This window comes from Nematolebias whitei, chromosome 23, assembly GCF_014905685.2.
Source record: "Nematolebias whitei isolate Nwh7 chromosome 23, NemWhi1, whole genome shotgun sequence".
NCBI lineage: Eukaryota > Metazoa > Chordata > Actinopteri > Cyprinodontiformes > Rivulidae > Nematolebias > Nematolebias whitei.
This window is the reverse complement of record NC_056520.1, coordinates 10462217-10489657: the sequence shown is the minus strand read 5'-3', so window position 1 is coordinate 10489657 and position 27441 is coordinate 10462217. Positions and strand designations below refer to the sequence as shown.

At 40.5% G+C, this 27441-nt stretch overlaps 1 protein-coding gene across 1 annotated transcript; it reads left to right on the top strand.

Annotated features, from left to right (window-relative positions):
* Positions 1–5541: 5541 nt before the first annotated feature.
* slc15a1b (solute carrier family 15 member 1b) lies at positions 5542–25314 on the top strand. The gene is made up of 23 exons (XM_037696374.1): positions 5542–5658; positions 5845–5879; positions 5972–6056; positions 7403–7544; positions 10464–10583; positions 10676–10775; positions 13962–14052; positions 14146–14229; positions 14340–14422; positions 14496–14582; positions 14668–14757; positions 17056–17100; positions 17189–17221; positions 17309–17397; positions 19126–19207; positions 19294–19410; positions 19656–19787; positions 19881–19927; positions 22050–22160; positions 22249–22363; positions 22452–22589; positions 22755–22862; positions 24503–25314. The coding sequence occupies exons 1-23, from the start codon at positions 5652–5654 to the stop codon at positions 24752–24754; spliced, it is 2193 nt and encodes a 730-aa protein (XP_037552302.1). The 5' UTR covers positions 5542–5651; the 3' UTR covers positions 24755–25314.
* Positions 25315–27441: the final 2127 nt, after the last annotated feature.

The window sequence follows — 27441 nt, the reverse complement described above, 5'->3', positions numbered from 1 at the left end:
CTCGAGGACCAGTATTGAAGACCACTGTTAGAGGTTTCTCTGCTCCAGCATTAATAAGTAATTAATAGGTTTATATTGGACATTAAGGCAATTCAACAATTGAATCAGGTGTGTTGAAACAGAGAACATCTAAAACATGGAGGATAGTGGCCCTCAAGGACCAGGATTGAAGACCACTGTTAGAGGTTTCTTTGCTCCAACATTAATAATAGGCTTATGCATAACATTGAGGCAATTCAAAAATTGAATCAGGTGTGTTGGAACAGAGAACATTTAAAACATGCAGGATAGTGGCCCTCGACCAGGATTGGACATCTCTACCGTATTTGGTGTTGTCAGAGGGCTAGAAAAAACTCGAGGAACTTCAGTATTTGCATTGGACCCAAGTCTACATCGTTAACCGCTGGGTTTTCGGTCTTGTTCAGTGTACTGCTGTTACCATACACACCTTGTTAATAGTATTCCATAGAGTTTTTTTTTTTTTGTTCTCCTTCATTGAGTTACAGCGGTTGCATTTTTCTGATAATTTATATGGATCTGTTTTAATAAAAATGGTTACTATTTTAGGCCAATGGACCTGTATAGAAACAGTGTAAAGCCAAGTTAACCAGAATATTTTTGACCTATTTTATAAAAATTAATAAAGTGTGTGCAATATTTTCTGCAGATACCAATGCTACCTACAGGTCAAAAAGAAGACTTTTGCCAAAGACATAAAAAAAAAAAAAAGTGCAACCTAGAACTAGGGAGGGACAGGTTATACTCAACCAAGTTCTTTTGCCTCCCATGTAGGATCCTTTTATTATCTGTGAAGCAAAATTCAATATGAAACATTTTTACTTGGTGACTTCTCATGTGAATATGTTTAAGACTCATGAATAAATACAATCTGGTTAAAAATATTCTCCTGTTGTTGTTCATTCAAAAGATCACAAAACAGGTGTGGATGTGCAGATGTGCACATAGCTCTTGGAAAACCATCTGAGCCTCTGTCTCATTGAGTTGTGACTGTTTGCAACTAATTTAAAGTGACAGAGAGTTTCCAAAACACAGTATTATAAAATGTTTGTGGTGTTAATTTCTATCCATCCAATATCTTTACCCGCTTCTTCCATTTTGGGTCACGGGGGTCGCTGGTGCCCATGTCCAGCAGTCACTTTGCGAGGGACGGGGGACACCCTGGACAGGTCGCAAGTCCATCACAGGGACACATAGAGACAAACGAGACAAACAACCATTCACTCTCACTCACACCTAGAGACAATTTAGAGTCACCAATCAGCCTAACATTCATGTTTTTGGTCTGTGGGAGGAAATCAGAGTACCTGGAAAAAACCCACGCATGCACTTAGAGAACATGCAAACTCCACCCAGAAAGGCCCCTGGACCGAGATTTGAACTAGGGTGACCTGCTCGCTGAGAGGCAGCAGCTCTACCTGTTGTGCATCCATGCTGCCCTCTTAATTTCTAAATTTTCCTTAATAGTATGATTCTGTCAGGACTGGCAAGCAGCTAAATTGATCAGTCCCAAATAGATTGCTGTCATCTTAATCTGAAGAGTTTCACGGCAGATCTAATGACACACCATTTATTAAGTCTTTCCATCCATCATCTTTCACTTGCTCTGGAGTCGGATGGTGGGGTCAGTACTCTATATTGTACTCTATATGTTGTCTGTCTAAAACAGGTTACCCTTGACAATAAGTTCTCGTGACTCAATGAGACTCCCTACTTCTTCCTGCTCTTCTGGGAGGATTCCAAGGTGTTCCCAGGCCAACCGAATGTCAGTCTCTCTAGCGTGTCCTGGGTCCTTGGGGTCGTCTTCTAGTTAGACATGCCCGGAAAATCTCCCTAACATTGTTAGGGTGCCTTGACAAGGTGTCCATGAGCTATCTTTACTAGATACCTGAACCATCACATTTGGCTCCTCTATATGTGAAGGAGCAGCTGTTCTACTCAAAGTTTGACCCCAGATAACTGAAGTTATCTCCTAATCTCTAAGGGAAAGTCCAGCTATCCTGCAGAGGAAAACTCCTTATGGCGGCTTGTATCCATGATCTTGTTCTTTCAGTCACTACCCAGAGTTCATGACCATAGGTGAGGGTAGGAGCATAGACCGATTGGTACACAGAGATCTTCTTGCAGCTCAATACACTCTTCACCACAACGGACCGGCACAGAGTCCGCAATACTGCAAAAGCCACACCAAGTCTGTCGGTCTCACACTCCATTCTTCTCTCACTCTAGCAAAACCCTGATACCTAAACTCCCCCACTTGAGGCAGAACCTCACCCCAAACAAAGAATTTTATGATTATTCGCTAGTGTATTAGCTAGCTCTAACACTACCGTTGTAGCCTAGAGCCACAATATGAATTTTTTTTCTGCCAGAAAATTTGGAGACACAAAATAGTAAGAAAATGCACAAGACATTCACTTAGAATCACTGAGAAATTTTTGGCAAAATTTTGCTTTAAGTTTGCATATGTATCAGAACTAAGTTTCCAGTCACCCACAATAACTCTGTTACTATTTTGAGGGAAATGTTAGTTGCACAGATTTTTTTTAATGTGCTGTGTGCAATTGGTCGCTGACCATCATTATTATCCACAAAGCATCTCCACTTCCTCCCAATGTTCAAAACAAAAGCCAAAATATATTTTTTTTCTGGGTACCACCATGTTGTATTTTTGGAACCAGAGGCACTCAGGATTGTTTGTACCAATGATACAAAAGACCCACATACACATCATCCCAACAAGCTGTGATGTCAATCAAAGTGCAACATGACACCTTTTTATAGCGTTGAAAGAAATTACAACGTATTTTTGAAAATGCTTATTTAAATACAGTATATGGCAGAAAGCTAAGTGCTATGCAAGTCAACAGAAAATCATCAGCTAAAAAATAATTATCTGACATATTTTTAGTTTTTAGTGAGGCAAATATCCCATTCATAAAAATGGAAGGGTGGAACTTAAAATTGTACCACAGCCAGACATTAGGGGGCGCTTGACCTATGTGGCTTCAACTTCCTGCTTCCTGTCCTGTGTCTAGTTATAGGTTGATGTCACTGACAGTCATAGCTCAGTGAGATACTAGCTTAAGAGCTAGCTTTTTCAAGAGTCAAGTTTAAAGTCAAAATCTGCCCATGTGGTTCAAGAATGAATAAACTGGACCAGCCCTGCCCATTGACGAAATGTTCATCTTTTAAAACAGATGGTGGAAAAATACGGTTTATCAAACGTCAAGCACTTTGTAGGTTTCATAAAGACAATTTAAACTGTGCAGTTGTGTTTTAAATATCAAAAAGTACTACAAGAAAGAAAAAAAAAATACAGCTACAGCCTAATGCTTTTGAAACGGAAAAAATAACTTCAAAGCAGATAAAGGAAGAATTGGCGTTAGTACACTGGTACAAATCTGACACAAGTTACAGACTGTAAAAGTCTTAGTGCTGTAAAATATTAAAGTCTTAAAGGTTGAATCAGTAGTGCTGGGAGTGTTTGGGCAATTTAGATAACTGTGTGTGTGTGTGGTTTTTCTAAGTTAGCCCTCATATCAGGGTTTTTTGACAACTTGGTGACATGTCTATCATAAATATACTGTCTCGTGTTTTTAAAGGCTGTGATACTGGATATGTGAGTTCACGTGTGTGTGTCTTTGTGTGAGACACCTCTACAGTAGGTGTGCTTGTTTATGTTACTTTGTGAGGACCATTTTCAACATTTTTTTTTCAACAGTTTTTTTGAATGTCCAGAGGACCAGATTTAACTTTTTTAGATTTTTCTACCTGGATTATTGAGCATGCATCAGGACATTTTCAACACAGTACATTGTGAGGACCAACTGTTCTTTGTGGGGACCAAAGCCCGGTCCTCATAAGGTTCAAGTGTCGTTGGTGGGTTAGGGGTTACGTTTAGGACTAAGGTGTGAATTGAGGATGGGTTCGGTTTAGGGTTAGGTATGTACTGGTAATGGTTAGGTTTAGGGTTAGGTATGTACTGGTAATGGTTAGGTATGTACTGGTAATGGTTAGGTTTCGGGTTAGGTATGTGCTGGTAATGGTTAGGTTTAGTGTTAGGTATGTACTGGTAATGGTTAGTTTTAGGGTTAGGTATGTACTGGTAATGGTTAGGTTTAGGGTTAGGTATGTGCTGGTCCTTCCAGTTGCACAAAATTAGCCTCCTGGCCAGAAGAGAGCCAAAGACAATCGCATTCCTTTCACATTTGCTGAAGGACATATCCACAGGGACTACCCCGAACAGTAAAATGAGTGGTGATGTGTGTACAGTTTTGCCACATATTCCAGAGAAAGGATCAAATGTAGATTGCCAAAAAGTCTGCAGTTTGGAACAGGTCCAGAATGTATGCAGGAGTGTAGCTGGAGTTTGTTTGCAATGACTGCATGCTGGGTCCAGGTTGGCTTTGATCTTGGATAACTTGTCTTTGGACCAGGGAAATTTTTATTTTTTGTGAGATATGAATATAACTAAAGCTCCTAAATGCTCCTACTGAAGAGATATTTAAGAGCCGAAGGAGCCATTTTGTTTTGTTAAGCTGAGATAAATGAAGCCAGAAGTTTGATCACTAAAGGACACTAACTTTGGGTGAATGTTTTAGGACTCTTTAAAAGATTAGCTTCATCGCTGAAGCCATTTTTCTCAGTGAACTGATTGAAGTTCTGGTTTGAAAGCGGTCCTCACACCTGCTGATCGTCAGTCAATTACTACTTCATTGGTAGAACATGGCTGCTTTCCTTCTATGAAAACAGTAAGTGTTTTCAGACAAAGCTTCTATGTTTTGTCAAAAAAAAAATTAAAAATAAAAAAAACCCCAGATGTTATCACTTTTATTACCATAAAGCTCAGATGTAAAACAGTTTTTTGGTGAACACAATTGGTTTGGTCAGTTGGTTTAAAAGACATAAATGTCATTTTAAATGTCAATTTTATAAATGTCGTTAAGGCCAGGCTGATTCTGGCAGATCCTGATCACCCACTCCATGGTAAGTTCATGTTGCTTCCATCTGGCCACAGGTATTTGAAGCCCAGATGTACCTGTAGGATGAACAGACTGAAAAACTCATTAATTCCTGTAGTGACCCGGCTTCTCAGCAAACGATGATTTTTGTACTGTTATTTTAATGTCTCAATGTCTTGTCTAGTATGGATGTTTTGTTTGCCTACAGACTGTGAAACAAACTGCCCCTTGGGATAATAAAGAGTCTTGAACTTAAATGGGTACTTTTGTTGCATTGTTACAGTTTTTCAGTGATTGGTTTTATTAGAATCAAAAGCAAGCTTTTATCATTTGTCCTGACTGAGGCACTTTATCTGTAAAGCTAGATTGCACTTTTTCCTGGGTCATAAACTAATTACTGTCGCACAAACATACACACGCATACAGGTGGGTGTGATAAGGATGGACAGACTTTGCAAGGAAGTTGGGCCAAGCTGTTGCTTGGTTCCACAGTCCAGCATCATTGGGCGTAGCAGTTGGTGAATAGGAGGTTAGATAAGGACCTGCCAGGTCTCGACTTGGTCTGTGTGTCTCAAATTTGGGCAGGGATCAGCCATCTCCATCCCTTGTTTTGTTAAAAGGATTCGTTTGGAGACGTTGGGGCCCCCAAAGTCGACACACACAGCAGCCATGGCAGGTGAGTGCTGGCACTTACATTCTGGGATTCCTTTTTTCAAGCATAATTACCCTTAGTAAACCTATTTCACCTAATAGTTTGAAGCTTTTGCACTACTATTACTACTATTATTGCCTGTTATATTTGGTTACGGTCTTTATTTGGATCTTACACAAAGAGAGCCTTATCTAGTCTTTTTTTCTACAGGCAATGATGAGCTAAAGAGACCCAAGAAAAGAACAGTAAGTTGATCAATGTAGTGACTGAAATGTGTATAGACAAATATGTTTGGTCATTTTAACTTGTTTTGTACCTTCACTTTTCTTCCAAACAGGCTACAGTCTTCGGCTACCCAATAAGCATTTTCTTTATTGTGGTGAATGAGTTCTGTGAGCGTTTCTCCTACTATGGCATGCGAGGTGAGCTACTTTCTTCTGTCTGATGTCGTTATGAGGCTGTCTTTAGGCACTGCCATTGTGTTTGCTTGGTTTGAAAGCCCTGATTTAGCAATGTCATGTCAAATGTATAGAATTCCCATGAAAAACCTGGTTCAGTAAAATATACAAGTATTGTCTGATCAAGTATCTGACCAAATGTTTTTGAGTCTTTCCCATAATATTAAAGTTTTAAGAATGATTTTAATAAATGTGTATTTTCAAAGTTAGGAAATAAAGGTTTCCAACTATTTACTGCTTTTTTCCTTGAACGTTTGGAAAGGTTTATTGTTGGTTTCCATCCAGTCATTTTTGGCATGAATGTCATTATTTTGGACTTTTAATTATTTGTTGGAACATTTTCTCTTCCAAGGGAATTAAACCAATTCATTGATTTTCAAAAATGAGTTACAGACTCAAATATATCAAAACATCCCCACTAATATTTTGGTAAATGACCGTTCGCAAGTTGCACCTTGACCACAGGCATTTTGTATTTGTCAATAGGCTTCAGACATCGTTCTGCTTGGTTATTTGACTTATCTTGGTAGAGTTGGTTCATTAAAACTGGTTGATCTTCTGGCACAGACTTAACTCAGTCATAGTCCACACATTTTCCACCAGGACAAGGTCATGGTAGCATAAATGCATGTTTTATCCAATCAGAAACCAGTTCTGTTGTGTTTGGGATCATTGTCCTGTTGGAACACCAATTTGTTTTCAAGTTTCAACCGGCTAGCTGTTCATTTGAAGTGAAGCTGAAGAATGTGAAAGTTCTCCTTCTTTATTCCATCTATGATGCTACTACCATGCCTGATGGTACACTAGCTGTTCTTTGGGTTGAAAACTTTCAACATACTTCTTCATTGTGGCCAAATAGCTCAATCCCAGTTTCTCCATATGACATTCGGCTTGTCCATTCAACTTGAAGGTGTCTTTGATGAAACAGGAGCTTTTTCTTGGTTGATATCCATTCAGACCATGGCCATATAAACCTTAGTGTTCCAGAAGTTTCCAGTTCATGGCAGAGTTGAGCCTTGGTGGCTCTTGGGTTGTTTCTGAACATCTCAACCAGTTTCATCCGACGGCAACGTCTAAGTATTGGTCAATTCAATAAGTTTGTGCCCAAAATTATTATTACATTCATGCTCATGAGGTAAAATAAATGTCTGACCACAACTATTATGTATAAAGCAACATAAAGTAGCACAAGTACTTCCAAACTGTGCTTATGCTTTTTAAAAAGTAATGTATAAAATGGCCAAAATCTTGACCAAATGTTTCCTTTGTACTTTCCCAAATTTGCTGCTCCTGTTACTATGCCTCTGCAGCCGTGTTGGTGTTGTACTTCAAGTACTTCCTGAAGTGGGATGATGACTTTGCCACCACCATCTACCACACCTTCGTTGCTCTCTGCTACCTGACGCCCATCCTGGGAGCCATTATCGCTGACTCATGGCTTGGAAAATTCAAGTTAGTCTCAAAAAACAGTTTAACAAGATGACGTTGTTTTCTCAAGAAGCATGGCTAATAACCCCTAATAAGATATTATTACATAAATAAATATATATTTTAAATATCTTAACATGTTTTATGGGTAAAAATGAGTTTAAAACAGAAATGGACAAGAATTTGTTTAATACCATTTTGGTTTAGTTGAAGCAATCAAACATCGTCACACTTAACTAGAAAAATATTCTTACAGGTAAGACTTTTTAGGCTTTTCTTTTCCATTGATGACACGTTTCTTGCATAATTAGCATGCTTGGCCAAAATAATTTTTTTAAATTCAAGTTCAAGTATCCTTATTATCCCGAGGGGCAATTAGTTTCACAGTCAGTAGATATAAAACATCCTACACAAGAAATTAAAACAACAATATGGAAGTCATCAGTGTTCGTACATCTGGGCTGCAGATACCTGCATCCAGATGGAAGTAACCTGAGCTCACCATGGAGTGGGCGATCAGGATCTGCCAGAATCTGCATGGCCTTGTTCACTGACCTCGCTTTGTGTGGGTCAATGAGGTTCTGTAGGACTATGCCAGCGGTTTTGCTACACATCCTGACAATCCTCGAGAGTTTGTTTCTGTTCTTACGTCAGAAATCCAAACCAACAGATGAAGGTGAAAGTTAAAAAAGACACAATAACAACATGAATAAAACATTCTCATAAAAGTCGAATCAACATTAAAACCACAGAGCTTCCAATAAAAATAGATTCACTGGTGGGCCTTTTTACAAAGTGAGTTCACGTGGGGGTCAAATAAACAGTAATACCCTTAAAAACAAGAGACAAAATAGCTAAATGGTTAAAAGTTGCCATATTTAATCTTTTTCTAATCTTCAAACTTTGCATCTTTTTTACAAGATATTCCAGGAAACAGGAGAAGGTAATAATGTCCTGAGAGCGCACGCTGTAGCTGCACTCATGCAGACATGTAGGAGGAGATGTATGAAGCCAACAGACCAAGAAGTGATTTAAAGATGAAAATGTACCAGTGAGAGAGTCTGTGTGAAGTTAATGATGACCAGTTAACCAGTGAATACTGGGTGCAGTGGTAGATACGGTAGTTACAGCCAGTTATGAATCTTAGTGCACCGTGATAGACAGCATCCAACATCTGCAGGGTTCTTGTAGGAGCGTTCATGTAAATAATGTCACCGTAATCAATGGAGGGAAGGAAAGTCACAGATACAGTCAGAGTCAGAGTTTCTTTATTGTCATTCGCACCTCATGTGGTACATGTGGTGGAGCGAAATTATGTACACAGGGTCCCAGTTACATCCAACAATAAAATGTAAAAGAAAAACAGTAATAAAATCTAAGATACTATAAGATAGATCTAAGATAAGATTACAAGGTGTTTCCTAGCATTCAGAGTTAGACAGGATCTGTTTCTGAAAAAGAAACCCAGTTTAACTTTGAGTTTCTTTACTAGGTTTTCTACGTGGAGCTTAAAAGAGAGATGTGAGCCGACCAAGATACCCAAATATTTATAGGAATTGACTAACTCAATAGGGACTCCATTTGAGGGTAAAATCAGAGGAAGAACTGCTGGGACTGACTTCCTGTTTGAAAAAAGCATCCCTTTGGTTCTATTGGCATTTAGGACAAGTTTGAGATGGAGCAAATCAGACTGGATGATGTCAGAGGTGGATTGCAAAAGCTGGAAAGCCTTAGCAACTGTTTTAACTCGACAATAAACAACTGTGTCATCAGCATAGAAATGTAAGGATGCATCAGGGATGCTCTGACCTACAATACCTATGTAGATTGTAAAGAGGGTGGGTCCTAAGACTGAGCCTTGTGGTACACTATTGTTGAGTGTTAAATAACTGGAGGAAATACCATTATATTGAACACATTACCTCTATCTGAAAGATAGTTAGAGAACCAACCAAAAGTGTGTTCTGAGAAACCGATTTCTGAGAGCTTATGACACAAGATGTTATGATCCACAGTGTCAAAAGCTTTAGACGGGTTTAAGAAAAGTGTGGCACAATAATCCTTAGCATCCAGTGCTTCAACAATGTCATTAAAAACGTTCATTTAAGCAGTCGTGCTGTGTTGTTTCCTGAAACCAGATTGATGGAGAGATAAGATGTTAAATGAGTCCAAATACTTTTTGATTTGAGATTTTATCAGTTTTTCTAGAACCTTGGCTAAAATGCAGAGTTTAGGGATTGGTCGATAGTTGTTCAGTGAGGTGGGGTCACCTCCCTTCAGCAAAGGATGAACAAAGGCTGTTTTCCAAGCATCTGGAATGTATAAATAAAGGTTGAATGAATGAAAAGATGACGTTAGGATCTGCATTCTGCAGAGCGTAGATTTGAGATCATTGCTGATCGCTGCTGTATTCCGTGATAGATACGCTCTTATTTTCATCAGTTTGGTTTGGCTATAATTCACACGTATAAAGCGTGCGGCGTCAGGCTCGAAGTCTATTTCAAAACTCAGCTGGCGCTCAGACTAGGTGTTGAGGATGAATTTCAACTACTACCACATCAAACTTCAGCTTAGTGTCTGCAACATTGCCTACGCATGGCCATTTTTGTGTTTGCTAACATTAATTAGCTCTGCTGGCCATTCAGTGTACAATAAATGTTGACTTTATGAGAGTTTCATTCAAACCTGTCCAATGGTTCATAGATGTTTTGCTAACATATAAACGTATTTGGAACATTTTCAACATGGTCATGTGATCACATGTGATCACACGTGATCACGTTTTGCCACATATAAAGTGTTTTTCTGTAGGGGAGGGGTTAAAGCATATCTCTAGGAGTCACCTTTTATAGTTTCATGTTAGATTTGTTACCTTTATCTTATCTCCTGAAGCTGATGTCCACATGTTCCACTCCTTGAACTTCCCTCCCTCCCTCTGTACAGAACCATTGTTTACCTGTCCATAGTGTATGCGGTGGGACAGGTCATCATGGCGGTGGGTGCGATCCATGACATCACAGACCTAGACAAGGACGGCACACCTGACAACATGACCTTCCACATGTGAGCTGAACACACAAAAAGCTGTATGAAGTGACAAAACCAAGCTTTATATTTGGCGTTAACATTTCGTCTGCTCTGTGATTGGCCCCCAGAGCTCTGTCCGTAGTGGGTTTGATCCTCATTGCCCTGGGAACAGGAGGAATCAAACCCTGCGTGGCTGCCTTTGGAGGAGACCAGTTTGAAGACGATCAGGTTAGATGTTGATCCAGCCGTAACAGTATGATTTCAGATATCAGACCTTTTTAGTTGTCAATGAAATAACTCCAAGTTGTTGCTTCCATGGGCCGATAATGCACTCACTAAATTCACAAGGCATATTGCAAACCTTAATTAAAATGTATATCAGTCAATGCCGACAGACCACAGCAACTTACTCCCATAGAGCTGTGGTTTTATGAGGAGGTTCTGGTTGGATTTTTGTTCTTATGTTGTCTATTTTTTACAAGAGATCCTTCCTGTTCACAGCCATCAGCATCTATAACAACTCTTTAATGAAACCAGGATGATGAGTTACCACAACATATACTTTCCTTCTGGGATTAATAAAGTATTTTTGAATTTGAATTTTATCTAGAAGAGGATATTGCTTCTAATATCTAAACGCCCTATACAGTGTGTGGCCTATTTCACTTGCTTTCTCCTGCTAAAACGGACTTAATAGCCTTTACATTAGCCAGGAGGCTAACACTGCTAAATTGGAATTGGAAACCTGCAGTTCCACCTACATATACAAACTGGATTAAAGAAGCCCTTCATTTTCTCAAATTTGAAAGAAAATCATTCCAGTTATTTGACACGTTAGTGCCTCCTCTGCCAATTCACAATTCACATTAGAGCATAATAAATAATCCAATTCACTCCAATTATAAACCAACCCATTCAAGGTTATTTTGGTATAATGAGGTTCAGTTTTTTGGTATTTATTTCTGTGACAGAGTGTAAAAGCCTGTCAACCGTGGTGTCCTCAACCAGAAAAGGCTTACTCACCAACTCCTGGTTGGGACTGAACCACAGCCCCATGTGTAGATGTCAACATATCTTGGTTTGGTTCATGAGTGGGGGTAGAATGGAGTAAGAGGTTGATATGTAGGTAGATTGGGACAATGTCTGTAGATATGCAGACACTGTACTGATCTACTGTGATGAAGAAGGAGATGAGAAAAAAAATCAAACCTTTGAAAGTCTATGTTCCAGTGAGGACCAATAGTCCTGAGCTTTGGGTAAGGACCAAAAGAATGATGTACAGAATACACTCAGCTGAAATGATGTTCCTCTGATATTTAGGGACAATGTAAGGAGCTCAGAGTAGAGTTGCTGCTTATCTCTATTGAAAGCACCCAGTTGAAGTGGTTTGGGCATCTGGTAAAATGCCTTCCACATGAGGTGTTTCAGACATAATCCATTTGGATGGAGACTTTGGGACAAACTCAGGAATTGATGAAGACATTTCATCTTACATCTGGCCTGAGGAATGTCTTGGGCTCCCTCCAAATGAGTTGGAAGAGTAAGCTTGGGAGAAGAAGGTCTGAGGACCTCTGCTTATGTGATTCAGTCTTGGATAATCCTCAGAAGATGGATCAGGAACTCAACAAACTGCATCTTCAATTTCACCCCATTTTCTTTCTTCAGCATGATTGCAGAGTGCAAAAGTAGTTGTAAGAACAATTTTGCTGTGGAAACTCCTTCAGAAAAACTAATTAAGGAGCAAAGACCAGCTGGGGTTAAAACATATTCCTTCATTTATAGATCCATTAGACAAATATACCCATAGGTTCTCTTGTTGTATTATTAGGACATACATTTTTACAATACACCAATCAGTCATTACCAACAGCCTGCCACTGAATTGGTACATATGTTGACATCACAGAATCTTAAGAACACGGACTCTACAAGATTCTGGTCATAACTTTTATGGACAGAATTTCTCGGTGCAGCCATGGGGCGGAAGGTTTCTGGTTCGGTGGCCTCAGGCTTCCACCTCTGCTCTTTGCAGATGATGTGGTCCTGTTAGCGTCATCGTGCCGTGATCTTCAGCTCTCACAGGAGCAATTCGCATCCAAGTGAAGCGGCTGGGATGAGAATCAGCACCTCTACATCTGAGGCCATGGTCCTCAACCAGAAAAGCATGGATTGCTCTCTTCGGGTTGAGGGTGAGGTTCTGTCTCAAGAGACAGAACCTGACTTCAGAAAAAGCAGAAGATGATGGATGGATGGACTCTACAAGACCGCTGAGGGTCAGCTGTGGTTTCTCACACCATCAATAACAGATCCTTTATGTCCTGTAGGTTGTGAAGTAGGGATTCGATTTGTTTGTCCTGCATGTCCAGTAGATGCTTGACTGGACTCAAGTCAGGAAAATTTAGTCAGCATCCAAGACTTGTGTTCCTCAAACTAGTTTTAAACTATTTTTGATATTTGTTGGAGGGCATTGTCATGTTGAATGAGGCCATTGCAGTGAATGTATTTAGGTACCCTGACGGATCTGCAGCTACATAATCCCAGATGCAACAAAATATGATGCACAGTGTTTATCCTGCTACATTTTCATCAGCATATTTAAACTGCATAGGTCCTTTATTAGATTAGACACCATGGGACATCATTTGATGAATATGTTCACCCTGCTGTCAGATTACTGGTTTTCCTTCCATTGATCATGTTTGGTAGCTCATTAACAAAACACAACCCAGAATAACCACAGTAGCTGACACCGAATTGTCTAGCCAATAATATTTGGCATGTTAGGCACAAACTCCAGTTTAACTTCATGTGAAATTCCTTATTACCGAGATACAACCTACAAGACAAAAAATGAAAGGAAACTGAATCAAGTCCTCTGCACAAAAGGAAAAACACAAACGTATGTGTTTTTTTTAAAGGTGTGTCATTTTTTGTTGTGTACAATGACGTGTATTATGATGCAGAGAACTGTACACGTAGACACTGACCTTTTCCTTCTGACATTAGTCTGCTATCAGTTTATCTGCTCGGCATGTCTTGTATCTCTGTTCCATCTGTTAGTTGTTTATTAACTAATAACCATAAGTACAATTGACTTTAACTTTATCACCATGTTCTGGGTGAAGGACAAAGATTGCAGCCGTAATGTTACCAATGCATATGAGACTGTGTTATTATAAAAATCTTCTCAAATTTAAACGTGAGAATGTTTACTAGATGATGAACCATGTTTGCAAGGGTGTTTCTTAAATGTCTCAAAGCGTTGGCGGAGCTTTTCAGATTCCTTGAGCTCGATTGCCTTGTGAGATTTTTTTTAACCCCATTCTTCAAACTGTGATTGTTCATACTACTGTTTACTTCAATGAATACTGTCTTGAGTAAAAAGTAACTTGTTGAATTTGCCATGTCTTCCAGGAAAAGCAAAGAAGCGCATTCTTCTCCATATTCTACCTGTCTATCAACGCAGGAAGTCTGCTGTCCACTGTCATCACCCCCATACTCAGAGGCAAGTCTACATCTGGAATTGGATCATGAGTACTCCACATACTGTGAATCCCTTTGTCATATGCAGTATTTAACAGTGTTCTGTGGTTCTCAGCTCAGAAATGTGGTATTCACAGCCAGCAGCAGTGCTACCCGCTGGCCTTTGGTGTCCCTGCTGCTCTCATGGTGGTCGCTCTAAGTAAGGTTTCAGACATGCCTTGTGACATGTGCCAATGGTGACTTAATGAAATGAACTGTTCAGTGAACACAATAGATTGTAAGAAATGCATTCTGTGTGTGTGTTCATAGTTGTATTTATCGTTGGGAGTGGGATGTACACTAGGGTTCCTCCAGCTGGAAACATTTTGGTGAAAGTATTCTATTGCATCTCGGTAAGTGGCTCCTCAAAAAAACATTTCAAAAGAATAAGCATTTCCTTACTGATGGGCTTTCTGTTGTCTGCAGTTCGCTGTCCAGAACCGCTTCAGACATCGTTCTTCTGTGTACCCCAAGAGAGAGCATTGGATGGACTGGGCTGAGGAGAAATATGATGTGGGTGCAGATAGCTGATGTAAGCACAGGCAAATATGAACTTCGAAATGAAAGAATTAATGTGATTGTCTCTTTGTTGGTTTAGAAACTCCTGATTGCCCAGGTGAAGATGGTCCTGAAAGTGCTGTTTCTCTACATTCCACTGCCTATGTTCTGGGCTCTCTTTGACCAACAGGTAGAGTTGCACTCGGGTCCAAATAATCCGAACCGACTCGGCCCCAGCCCGTAGCCATCATCTCCGAACCCCACCCAATCCATCGAATTAACTGTAATTACAGGTCCGAATCTGGACCCCCCCCCCCCCCCCCGACATTTTTAATTAAGCTTTGACTGCCTATACCATCGACTATTATTAATGGTTGGCAGGTGCGGGTGGCTGAGAGGGCAGAAGATCAGAGCTAAAGAGCCATGAAAGCACATTTAATGCTTCCCATGCTTCTGCCTGCATCGGACCCTGTTCTGACATGTCGGATATTTTGTGATCTCACCTGTTTGGGTCTCAGCCACTGAGTGCAGCGGCTGAATGAACCTCCATTTGGGCTGATGGATCGCTGGCAGTAGTCCATCTGAACTGAACTTTTTACCTCTTTAAACCAGCTGGTCAGCACGCGGTCAAATGGCCGTGTGCGGCAGGTGCAGTATGGCAAGACACGTTTGCATATATTGGATCGTCGGCCGCGTGCGTTCCTGACGCAATAAAAAGCCCAACACCGGCCCGGCCCACACATTAAGCACATTATTATGGCCCGGTCCGGTCCAAATCGGGGTCGGGCTCCAGGTTCGGGTTAGAAATGACAGCTCTACCAACAGGTAACAACATCCTCTGTTGGTGATAGTCCGACTCTACATGTCTACACTGAAAAATTATCCCTTTTTTAAATAGATCATGGTTCTATTATCAAGATAGTTATTTAAGACTCAAGAAAGCCAATTTTAGTATTAACCTGTAGAGGTTTCTATTGACTTAATATCTAGAATAGAGGTGGGTCTTTGTAACAAATGGAGGAGTTCAAGTATCAAGGATTGGTCAGTGATGGGTCAACATATAGGGACATTGTCTTCAGTTATGAGGGTGTTGCTCCAGTCTGTTTTGAGGAAGAAGGAGCTCAACTGAAAGGCAAAGCTCTCAGTTTATTTGTTTGTCAGCTCTAACCTTCACCTACAGTCATGATTACGGGTCCTGACTGAAAGAACAATATCCTGGATCCAAGTGGCTAAACTCAGCTTCCTCTGAAGGATTGCTGAGCTAAGCCTAGGAGATACAGTTAGGAGCTCCATCATCCAGGGAGAGCTCAAAGTACTGTAGAGCTACTTCTACTCATTAAGAGTCAGAGCCAGCTGAGGTGGTTTGGGTATCTGATTATGGCGTCTTCCTCTAGAGGTTTGCTGGGCATGTCTCACTAGGAGGAGACCCAAGGACAGGCCTAGAACTCTCAGTTCAATTCAGTTTCAATTCAGTTTATTTATATAGCGCCAAGTCACAATAGAAGTCATCTCAGGGCACTGAACAGAAACATTCATATGTAAAAGTAAGTTAACAGAAACGTCCATAAATAAAAATAATAATTTTAGACTTTATCTGAGGAGCAGACTGCTTTGAGTTGAACTCCATCACAGAACTCTCATTTTGAGCAAGCATGAAGGCGACAGTGGAAAGGCAAAACTCCCTCATGAGGAAGAAACCTTTAGCAGAACCAGGTTCAGGGCAAGAGGCCATCTGCTTTGTTTGGTAGGAATAGATACACAATGGCAGGTCAAGAATCACATGTTAATATAGAAATAATACCAAATATAGTATTATTATATTATTAGTATTATATTATTAGTATTATTATTATAATATATAATATAGTATTTATCAAAAAAGTCTTAAACTCAGTCTTAAAACTGGACAATGTGTCAACCTTACGGACAGTATCTGGAAGTTGGTTGCACAAGAGAGGAGCCTGATAACTGAAAGATCTTCCTCTCATTCTGCTTTTGGAAAATATAGGAACTGAGAGAGAGCCTGCCATCTGAGAGCGAAGTGCTCTGTTAAGAAAATATGGAACAATAAGATCTCGAATATAAGATATCGCTAGGTTGTTGAGGGCTTTGTAGGTTAGAATTAAGATTTTGAATTCAATTCTGGACTTGACAGGGAGCCAATGGAGGGAAGCTAAAACTGGAGAGATATGATCTCTCCTACTAACTCCAGTTAAGACTCTGGCAGCAAAATTTTGGATTAACTGAAGACGTTTTAAAGAAGTATTTGGACAGGCAGGATTACGTATCGTATGTGGCCTGGGAACACCTTCAAATCCCCCAGAATTTCAGGAGCTGTAGAGTGTTCCTTATAAGAGGGATGTCTGGGTTTCCCTCCTGGACCTATTGGCTCCACGACGCTCCTAGATAAGCATCAGAAAATGGATGGATGGTATTTCATTGGAAAGTAGAATATAAAAACTAAACAAGAAATATGTCTGATCCTCAGGGCTCAAGATGGACCCTTCAGGCCACCACCATGGATGGCAACTTTGTAAGTGTTCTCTCTCAAACCTTAACTTGCGAGTTGAAAACACCAAAAAAATATATGTAAATGAAGAATGTATTTTTCTTTTTAACAGGGTTTGATGGTAATCCAGCCGGACCAAATGCAGGTGAGACTCTTGTCTTGAATCTTCTTGGCTGCTGAACTAAACTGATGAAACAGAAAACCTCATACTGACCCAACTTCTTCCTACCAGACTGTCAACCCGATTCTGATCCTGCTTATGGTTCCAGTCATGGACAGCGTGATCTACCCATTGATTTCCAAATGCAAATTAAACTTTACGTGAGTTTGCTCTTTGGTATTCTTGTCTCTCCAATCATGTAATTGGCTTTTCGGTACTCAAAAAAGGACCAGAAATGTCCTGTTCCAACAAATGTTCAAATGTTTTTCAGGTATGCAATGCAGAAATCAAAATGTAATTTTAAAAGAAAGGAGGAAAAAACATATTAGGTTAAATCTGTCAAAAATGAACTAATTGGTTAGCAGTGGTTCCCAACCCTGGTCCTTGAGGAACACCATCCTGCATGTTTTAGTTGTTTCCCTGCTCTAACACACCTGATTCAGTGATTTAATTACTTCCTCGTGCTCTGCAGAAGTCTGTAAATCACCCATTTATTAAAACTAGGTGTGTCAGAGCAGAGAAACTACTAAAACATACAGGATGGCGTTCCTCAAGGAACAGGGTTGGGAACCCCTGGATTAGTGAATATAACGATATCTATGATCACAGTTTTAAAACTTAATCTGGTTTGAAGTTGTGCAAGTTGTTCATATACAGCCTAAAAATGCTAAAAAAAAACAACAACAAAAAACAGTAATAATAAATAAAAAGAGATGGTTTCAGGAAAATTGAGAAATTTGTACCATTCTGTCTTTCTTGCTTTATTTTGATCCTGTTATCAATAGCTGTTGCGTGCTGAAATTGTTAACAATTATTATATGTTGATAGGCCACCATGTTTTAGCCAAGCTACTTCTTTCTCTGTATTTTGATTTGCTGTTATTAGGAATGTTGTCGCCACCTAATGGTGCACTACAGGTATTTCAGATGTAAAGATCTAAACTGATCTGGATAGTTTCAAAACTGGTATTTTTTCACAGTGTCCACCTGTACTGTGTTATGGTTAGAAAAAAACCTCGTAAAAAACACTTTACAAAGTTAACATTTTTAAATTAGCCATTTCTGATGGTTTGATGTGAACAGATATATATAACGGCCTATTTTGTGCTAGCTTACTCTCATTTTATGCCCCAGAAACTAAAACAAACACCGAGCTGCTTTTTCCCCCTTTGTCTCTATTGTGCGCCTGTGGCTGAGTGGTTAGAGCAGTCCTCCTCCAATGCAAGAGTTGGGGGTTTGAATCCACCAGCAGTCACATGCCGAAGTGTCCCTGGGCAAGACACTGAACCCCTCATTGCCTCCGATGTGTGTCTCATTGGTGCATGAATGTGATAAGCACTGATTAGTCTCTTTAGAATGAATTGTTCAATTAGCTTTGCAGAGATCTAGTAGAGTGCTGTGTGAATGGGTAAATGAGGACACAGATTGTAGTGTAAAGCGCTTTGAGTGTCTTGACAAGACAGAAAGGTGCTACATAAGTACTGTTCAATTACAGTACTATTTCTGGGTCTGTTTTTTCTTTATTCTGCTCTCATCGCAATCAAGTTTTAATTGGTTGCTGAAATGGTTAATAACAGACAAAACTGTAAAAAAATCAGGATATGGGAAAAACAAGTTTAGGAAGAATTTTTAATCAAGTGAAAAAGTTCTTTCTCTATGGTTTGATACTGTATGTTGTTAGGGTTAGGGTTGTGTTCTCGCCACCTGGTGGCCAAGAATGAGTACTTCAGTTTTTGTTTGAATGTATGGATGAAGGAAAATAAAATTAATTTGAAAAATATCCAAAGTAGTGTAAATGACACTTAGTTTGTTGAAATTAATGGTCCATAATGACTGGCATGACTATTTTAGATTCAAAAACTCTAATGTGAATTTACGTTTATTCTGCAGTCCTTTGAGGAGGATGACTGTGGGAATGTTCCTGGCTGCCCTTGCCTTTGTGGCTGCTGCCCTGGTTCAGCTGCAGATTGATGTAAGGGAACCAAACCCTCCTGCTGTCCTTGGGTCAAAAATGTTGGAACACACCTGAACCTCATAAAAGTTTCCTTCATTTTCCAGCAAACTCTGCCTAACTTCCCATCGAGCACCGAGGGACAAGCGAAGTTCATCAGCATGGTCAACAGATCCCTCCAAGTAGAAGCTGGACAGCACAACTTTCAACTGGATACTTCCACTGTATGAACATTTGAGAACACTCGCACTAAGGCTGAATTCCATTAAAAGGGAAAATAGCCTTGTGTTTCCCCATTAAACAATATTTTACTGACACAAACACTAGAACATCAGTTTGATGTATCTGTGTAATACGTTTGATAAAATTGTTATCTTAACAAACAATAAAAAATATGTATATGCTATCATATTTTACTGTTAGAGAATGAAATTACGTTGATTAATGGTTTCACTTTGTGCCCAACCAGGAATATATGACCTTTGAAGAGCCATTTAGTCTAAACGTAGAGTCTGGTACCCCTGATTACATTAGTTTACCAGACGGCACTCGAAGTACCATCGTCATTGTTCAAGAGGGACCCCAACTCAGGAACTTGGAGGTAAGCAACCAAATGGGAAAACATTGTAGTTAAGGTAAAATCACGTTTCTGTTTTGTCCTCACAAGAACTCAAAACTAGTTCTCTTTCCTCAGTTCAGAGACATTACCGCAAAACCGGAGCAGGGTCTTAATGCTATCAGGTGAGCTTAAAGCTATTTTTTTTAAAATAAACAATAAGTCTGCAATTGTTTTAGTGTTCTTGTCTGTAAAATACAATATATTGTTTGATGAAGGTGCAAAAATACAGCATGCTTTGGAGTTATCTACTTGTAGTGCTAATAAAACTAGTGTGGCCAGCTAGCCTAGCATTCTGACTTTCTGCGAACACGCAATAAACTTAGGTGGGGCGTCATTGCTAACGTTGAGTAAAAGTGTTCAAAAGACAAGGAACAATAAACTCCAGCCTCTTTTAATTCTAGAGTTTTCTTAACCAGAACAAAGTCCAGACTTTGATCCAGCACCTTGTAGAACTCCATTAGCAGCAAGAACTCTCAACTAGACTTTATCGGCCTTTTATGTAGTTGTGGGGAAATTGTGGCTCACTCCTCTTTCCAGCGTTGCTTCAGCTCAGTGAGGTCCCACCACAGCATTTCAGTCAAGTTGAGGTCTGGACTTTGACTGGACCATTGCAGTACTGTACCATGATTCTTTCCTCTTTGGACCGTTCCATTCTAGATTAGCTGATGTGTTTGGGATCATTGTTCTGTTGCATCATAACCCAGTTTGGTTCAAGTTTCCGTTGTCAGACAAATGGCTTCGCGTTTGACTCTAGAAACTCTGACCTTGGGGGGATGTCTAGTCCTGGGCAGATTGGCAGCTGTCTTAAATAATTTTCACTTGTGAATATTTTTTCTCTGTGGACTCAAAATAGTTTGGACATGACTTTTAACCCTTCACACATTGATGGGTAGCAACAGCTACTTCTCTGAAGTCTTTGCGAATGGCTTTTCAGCTTGGTATTGTTAATGCACCTGTATGCACTCACCGATAATGCTCAGTTAGTTATTCAGTACATTCAGTCCGATCAGATTTGAACAATTGCAGAACCTGGTAAAGACAATAGTTTTATTAAGTCCCAATATATAAAACTCAAAAACTGCAAGAGGGTAGCCTTTCTTTGCCCCATGAATCAGAATCAGAAAAAGCTTCATTGCACCGAGATACGAGAACATGTACGTACAGTCGTCCAAAAGATGGACGTAGTGCACAAAGCTGCTACTAATTCACGCGGCCCTTTTATTCTTATTCAGAATAATATTTTTGCTTAGATGAGAAAAGGGATGAAAAACACAAGGAGAGACTGTATAAAAAAGATCTCTCACACCACGTCCTAGACAGGGCATGGTTTGAGGCATCAAAAAAACCTACCACTGCAAAGCAACACAAATAGACATGATACATATAGACCGGTGAAGGCATTGAATTTTAAGGGAAGGTCATAGCATAGTCCAGAGCCCCCCTCAGCCATTGTCCAGATAAGAGGTGTTTGTGAACATCAGCTCGGTTGAGGTTCTGTCACATGTTCACGGCCTTGGGGAAGGGAGGGGTGAGGAGACAGACAAAGCATCTTTGTTTTTCCTAAACGTGCCAGGAGAAGTTGAGATAAGTCCGCCGTCAAGGCCACAGTTTGACAGAACTCGTAAATTGCCATTTCTGCCTTTTAAAGTCTCGCTGGTACATTTCTCTGATGGTGACTCCAAACAGCCGAATTGATTCCTTACGCCGAAAGTCGAGCTTTCAGCTTCTCCAAGATTATTCCCAACCGTTCATGGGTGCTGCCAGAAAGTTCACAGTCCTGATAACAGCCTGCCCCAGCTCTCTGATGCAACTCCACATAATTCACTCTGAGTGCTGCCAAGCTTCGACACATCCACACAAATTTGTAGACAATCCAGATTTCACCAACCCAACCAGCAAAAAAACAGTTGTCATCATGAAGCCAATTAGTTTCCATTGAGGTAAGATGGTCCTCCTTACCCTGACTTCCTGTCGAGAGAAGTTGATCAATTTTGTTGAGACCAGCTGATCAAATCCTTCGAATTAGGAAGGTATGCAGGAAAAAAAAAAAAGAGGCTCTTGAAGGTTCACAAAATGAAAGAGAGCAAAGCAGGGAAGCAGGGGGACGGAACAGAAGAGGGTATATCTGTCTTCACCGGAGCATAGAGAGAGACAAAAAAAAAAAACCCTGACTGTACTGTACTTAAATTTGAAAATAAGAATTATTTACTACTTTGTTGTTTTTTTACCTTTTGTGTGCTTTAGGTTTTTCAATGGCTTTGGCTCCAATCTGATTGTATCAGTAAGTGGCAAAAACCATTGGGAGGTTGTTACCTTCAACAACATGTCTTCATACATCAATGTGCCACACGGATCGTAAGTTTTCCACCCGTCCATTCTTTTATTTGAAGCACAGTTTTAGAAAAGCGTGTTCTCTGCTCTGACTGGTATTTTGTTTTGGCAGGGCTCAGTTCTTCATCACCGACAGTGCTGGAAATGAGTGTATCCTCTATGAAAAGCTGGGCTTTGGCAGCTCTTACACAATTATCATCCCACAAACGTTCATATTTGGACAAACTGTAATTTGAGTCAATTGTGAGCCATATTTCAGATATGATAGGATAGTTTGGGTATAAACTAACATTTGTGAATGCTGTTGTGCTGCAGTGTATGCAAAAGATATGGCAAGTGGAGGACATCAAGCCCAACTCCATCCACATGGCCTGGCAGATTCCTCAGTATTTCCTCATGACTTCAGGAGAGGTGGTCTTCTCAGTGACAGGGTTGGAGTTCTCCTACTCACAGGTAAAGTGCTCTTATTAAATAGTAGAAAACCTTTCAAAGAAAAGGATATGGAAACAGTTTGAGGCACATACAGTAAGTGCATCTGTCCTGATGTCAGGTTGACCACGAATTCAGTCTTATTTTTGTTTAACTTCAGCTTTAAATCCATCACTTTCTGTTATCCAGGCGCCTTCCAACATGAAGTCTGTGCTGCAGGCTGGTTGGTTATTGACTGTTGCCGTAGGAAACATCATTGTGCTCATTGTTGCAGAGGCTGCAACACTCTCAGACCAAGTGAGTGGATGTTGCACTGTTCTCTTTGTTGACTTCATGCGTTAGATGCAAAACGAAGCAGAGTTTATATATACTTTTTCTTTTTAAATGAACATTGTATGTTCCTTGACAAAACGAGCAATGATCAGAGAATAAAAGACCCAAAAAGTCTACTTGTCAGACTGCGAAGGCCGCATGTTAAGTGAACAACAGTTAGGAACAAATGTGTGTTAGTGGACTTAAAGTTAGCAGAATAAAATTTATCAAAAGCTAAATGGTGCTAACTAGGGCTTAATTTGTAAACCGGTCGATACCGGAATGCAAATAGCGGGTGGGGGGTGCGGGGGGATCAGGGGTTGCAGGGGGTCTGTGGGTCCTCCCCAAGATAATTTTGAATAAAGTAGATGCCATATCTTGCATTCTGGTGTATTTTAACAGGTTGTTAAACATCTACGTTTACTTACATTTGTAAACGCTTTATTCAATAACTATTAGAGAGCAACAACAGCTCTCTCCTTGTGCATGAATAGAGCAGCTCCTCTTCTGTCAAGCATCCTAACGCCACCCCAAGACGATTCTTCTCCGCTGAATTGAGTCCTGAGCGTTGTTGCTCCTGCTCCATTTTTTAAAAAGAAAGTAAATTGGGCTGTCTTCGACATTTTGATCGCTGTTACTTTGACAAATTAGCGCCGTTGTTTTGATACGTGACGTAATGTGAATAATACATGAACATTTCTCTCGTTCTAATTTTAATAAATAATCAAAATTTTATTAATAAGCCACTTAAACTGGCAACCTGATTTGCAATTTAATTGTGCTGTTTAATTATATATTTTGTAGTTTTTAAAATAAAAATATGCAATGACTTTGGACTTTTAGGAGCAGAGATATGAGTTACCGGATCCGAGCAAACAGTTTTCAGAACGTGCCCGGTCATAAAAAAAAAGAGAGTTCCCGGATCTTGTCCCGGCAGGATCTGGCTCAAATTAAGCACTGGTGCTAACAGTTTCCAAAGTTAGCAAAACGCTAATCTACTAAATAAAATGTTAGCTTCGCCATTAGCTGTTAGCGGAACCGTGCCCAGCGTTTCCCAGTGGTTACTTGCCTTGGCAAGGCGCTCATCTCTTCCGTGATTTTTGTCAGTGGGCGTGAGGTGGGGGGGAGCGGAGGGAGGCAAGCCAAGCGCTACATCTGTAGCTTTTTAGCTAGCGTGACTGTATTGCACGCCGCTAACTTAACGCTACGTCAGTGCCGGCAATTGTAAAGTGGGTGGGGCGTTGGATTGTTCTGTAGGCAGGGCGGGGCGCCCTCCTTGTCTAATGGTAGGGGAAACACTGCTTGTCCATAACTGCTTACCAGTTGTAGAAAACATTTTGAACAACCTCAGGTTGGAGAAACCGTTTGAATCCAGCAGGACTGATGAGCTAACGCTATTATCGACACAGCTAAGTCCAAAGTGGATTGCGTTGGTCTAACAGTTTCAGAAGTTTGATCATTTTAAATCTAATTTTACAGTGATTGAGCAACTACAGCTTGTAGGACAAAACTTTGATATTTGACAACTCATCTAGCTTCCTCAGCCAAATCTTAGTGAGGAAGTCAGCATATCAATGTTGAAGTACTAAATCTGATCTCGGCTTGTGTGTGATTCTCTTCTCCAGTGGGCTGAATACATCCTGTTTGCCTCGTTGCTGGTGTTGGTGTGCATTATCTTTTCCATCATGGCCATGTTCTACACTTACACTGACCCAGCCAAGATAGAAGCCCAGTTTGCCTTCTTGGGGCCTGAGGACAAGGAGAAGAAGAACTTCAGTGCTTTGGAAATGGCAAAGAAGGCTGAGAAGAACATTTATGAGGTCGGCAAAAACTCTGATTTCAGCCTCAATGAAGAGAGCAAGAACACCAAGCTCTGAGTCAAAGGCTGCTTGGGTTCTGCTGGTACTCATTTATAAACTTGGCTGTGAGAGACCTGATGGAGCTGAAGATGGAAGGTAACGAGTCTTTACTCTGCAGTGGACAGTGTTTGTGAAGGATTTCAGTAATGGAGATAACACAATTCTCCACAGCCAAATTCTAAATCTATAGACGCTTTTAAGGTTTCTTGTAAAACTTAAACTCTGGCTCTTTATTAGCTGGTAAATTAAGCTCCGACCTATTCGTTATTGCGACAACAGTAATTTTTAGTTCTTGTAAGATGCTGATGTACAATTACCAAGAAACCATTCCAATATTTGTATTTATTTCCAAGCTCAGTATTGTATGTAAACCAATATGGTTGCCATGTATAAGTGGCGAACATCTTCTGGTGGTAATAATCCAACACCTAAGGCTGCTCAGTCAGCTACAAATGTTTAACAATGTATTTTGGCACGGGAGAATGCTGTTGTAGTGGCTGTTCATTAAAGTCTTCAATAAAGAAGCTAACAATGTGCTGTCTGTGATGGAACAAAATGAAGTTAAACTATTAAAGATAAAATGTTTATAGAAAACCTCTCAACTGGTGATAACATTTTTATTTTTTGGTAAAATATAAAGGCAAGCTCTTTAAGAAAATAGAGAAAATGTATGTTGCAGTCTCACTGAATACTACTGGAACCAGTGATAGCAAAGTTTTAAGTAGCCAGGTTTTGAAAATTAAGGACTATTTTCTTGTCTGGTTTGCAAAATTGTATTCAAGGCTGTGCACATTATTTTGATGCCTTCCAAACTTGGCAACCACCCTCACATTTTTCATTTAATGTAGTGGAGTACACTTCTGCAATTAAACGACCGGTTTAATGTAGATCCATCTATCCATTAACTTCCGCAAGTTCCAAAGTCGGGTCGAGGGGGCAGCAGCTTGAGCAGGGAGGTCCAGACATCTCTTTCCACAGCCACCTCTTCAGCTCTTCTGGGAGGACTCAAAGGCGTTCCCAGGCCAACCGAGAGACATAGGGTATTTTCACACCTGATAGTTGGGTAGACTCGGTTCGATTGGGGACCAAAATTCAGAACATATGTTTACATTTTCAGCTGGTGTGGTTTGTTATCACACTGCACTGAGTCAGTCGAGCCAACCTGTTCCCCCCCTCGCCTGTGGTGGCGCTGCACCAAGAACTACTGAAGGAAATGACACAAAAACCTCTGAAGAAGACACTTCTTCTGGATATACAAACATAAACGGAGTGGCGTCAAATTTTAGCAGTTTTCAGTTTTCTGTTTTGTCTGTGGCATGTGGCACATGTGCCAAACAAATATTTTTCAACAATGGACTCGGCATGAGCGGAAGATAAAGCAAAGACTAAGGAGAATGCTGTTTTTCACACAAGGTGGCTGACGGCTCTGTATGAGGTAAGAGAAATGCACATTTGTTTGCCCTGCGCTGTAGACCACTTCCTGCTTTTGCAGCGGTCTCTGGTCCGCTTGCATTCACAATACATTCAAACCACGCTAGAGTTCACTTCAGTCGAACCGAGACCTAGGTATTTAGGCGGACCAGAGTTTGCTTTTTTTGGTCCGCATCAGAATTCGATTGCACATTCACACCTCCCCAAACGAACCGGACTGTCTAGGCTAATGGACTAGAGTTCAGTTAAAGCAGACTAAACAGGACTGGTGTGAATGCACCCATAGTCTCACCAGCGTGTCCTGTGTCTTCCCTGGGGCCTCATCCCAGTCAGACATGCCTGAAGCACCTCCCTAGGAAGGTGCCCAGGGAGCGTCCTTACCAGATGCTTGAACCACCTCAACTGGCTTCTCTCCATGTGGAGAAGCAGTGGTTCTACTCCAAGTCTCTCCCAGAGAACTCAACTTCTCACCCTATCCAAAACAAGTTCAAGACAAAAACAATTGGACTTTATTTGTAACAGAAGACGTTTCGCTGCTCATCCGAGAAGCTTTCTCAGTTCAAAGAGCAGAGCGTGTGGGGTTTGAGTTATAAAGCTGAGATAAGATATACATACATATGCAGATTGACATATCACACCTCACAGTAGGTGTTTGTTAAGGTCTTTGTAAAGCCCCCAGTATACTCCTGCGTACGTCCGTCAACGCGAAGGTACGCATGTACGTACGTGGAGGGTTGAGACTTCATACTCGAGCGTACACCCTGAGCGGCTGCAGAGCAGCTTCGCAGACAAGGGGCATTTACCTTCGGGACAAATTGAGGTCGCCGATTGATCATTTTCTGACACGCCTACTGGATTGATTGACAGGTTGGAAAAAAAAAAAAAACAAGAGCTGGCAGCCGCAGCGGTATTCTGTGTTTATATGTTTTTAATAAAAAGTTCTTAAAAAAAAAAAAAAAAAAAACGGGGAGCGCTGGCCCTGCAGCCCACACATCAGACCAGCCCAACAGGAAATCTCCAGACCCTCCCACAGCCACGCCGGGACTGATTTTAATTTGCTCCTGACAAATTCCTTCATTTCTCACAATTTGTCATGGCATCAACGAAGGAGGAAGAGATCACTTGCCTCTTGGCAAGATAAACAAATGAAAAGGCTAGATCAGGGATGAAGAAGGGGAATTTAATACATTAGTGTCGCATACAAAACAGTCCGTCACCAGGCAGTTTAATGTGCGACACCGCGTACGTAAAAATTGAGCTTTGCGCGGACATGC

Bases quoted from the DNA above. Each gene is read 5' to 3' on its own strand.
- slc15a1b (XM_037696374.1), top strand. The intron at 14,053-14,145 runs GCAAGTCTACAT...TGTGGTTCTCAG, and splicing joins CATCACCCCCATACTCAGAG to CTCAGAAATGTGGTATTCAC. The intron at 22,590-22,754 runs GTAAAGTGCTCT...TCTGTTATCCAG, and splicing joins TGGAGTTCTCCTACTCACAG to GCGCCTTCCAACATGAAGTC.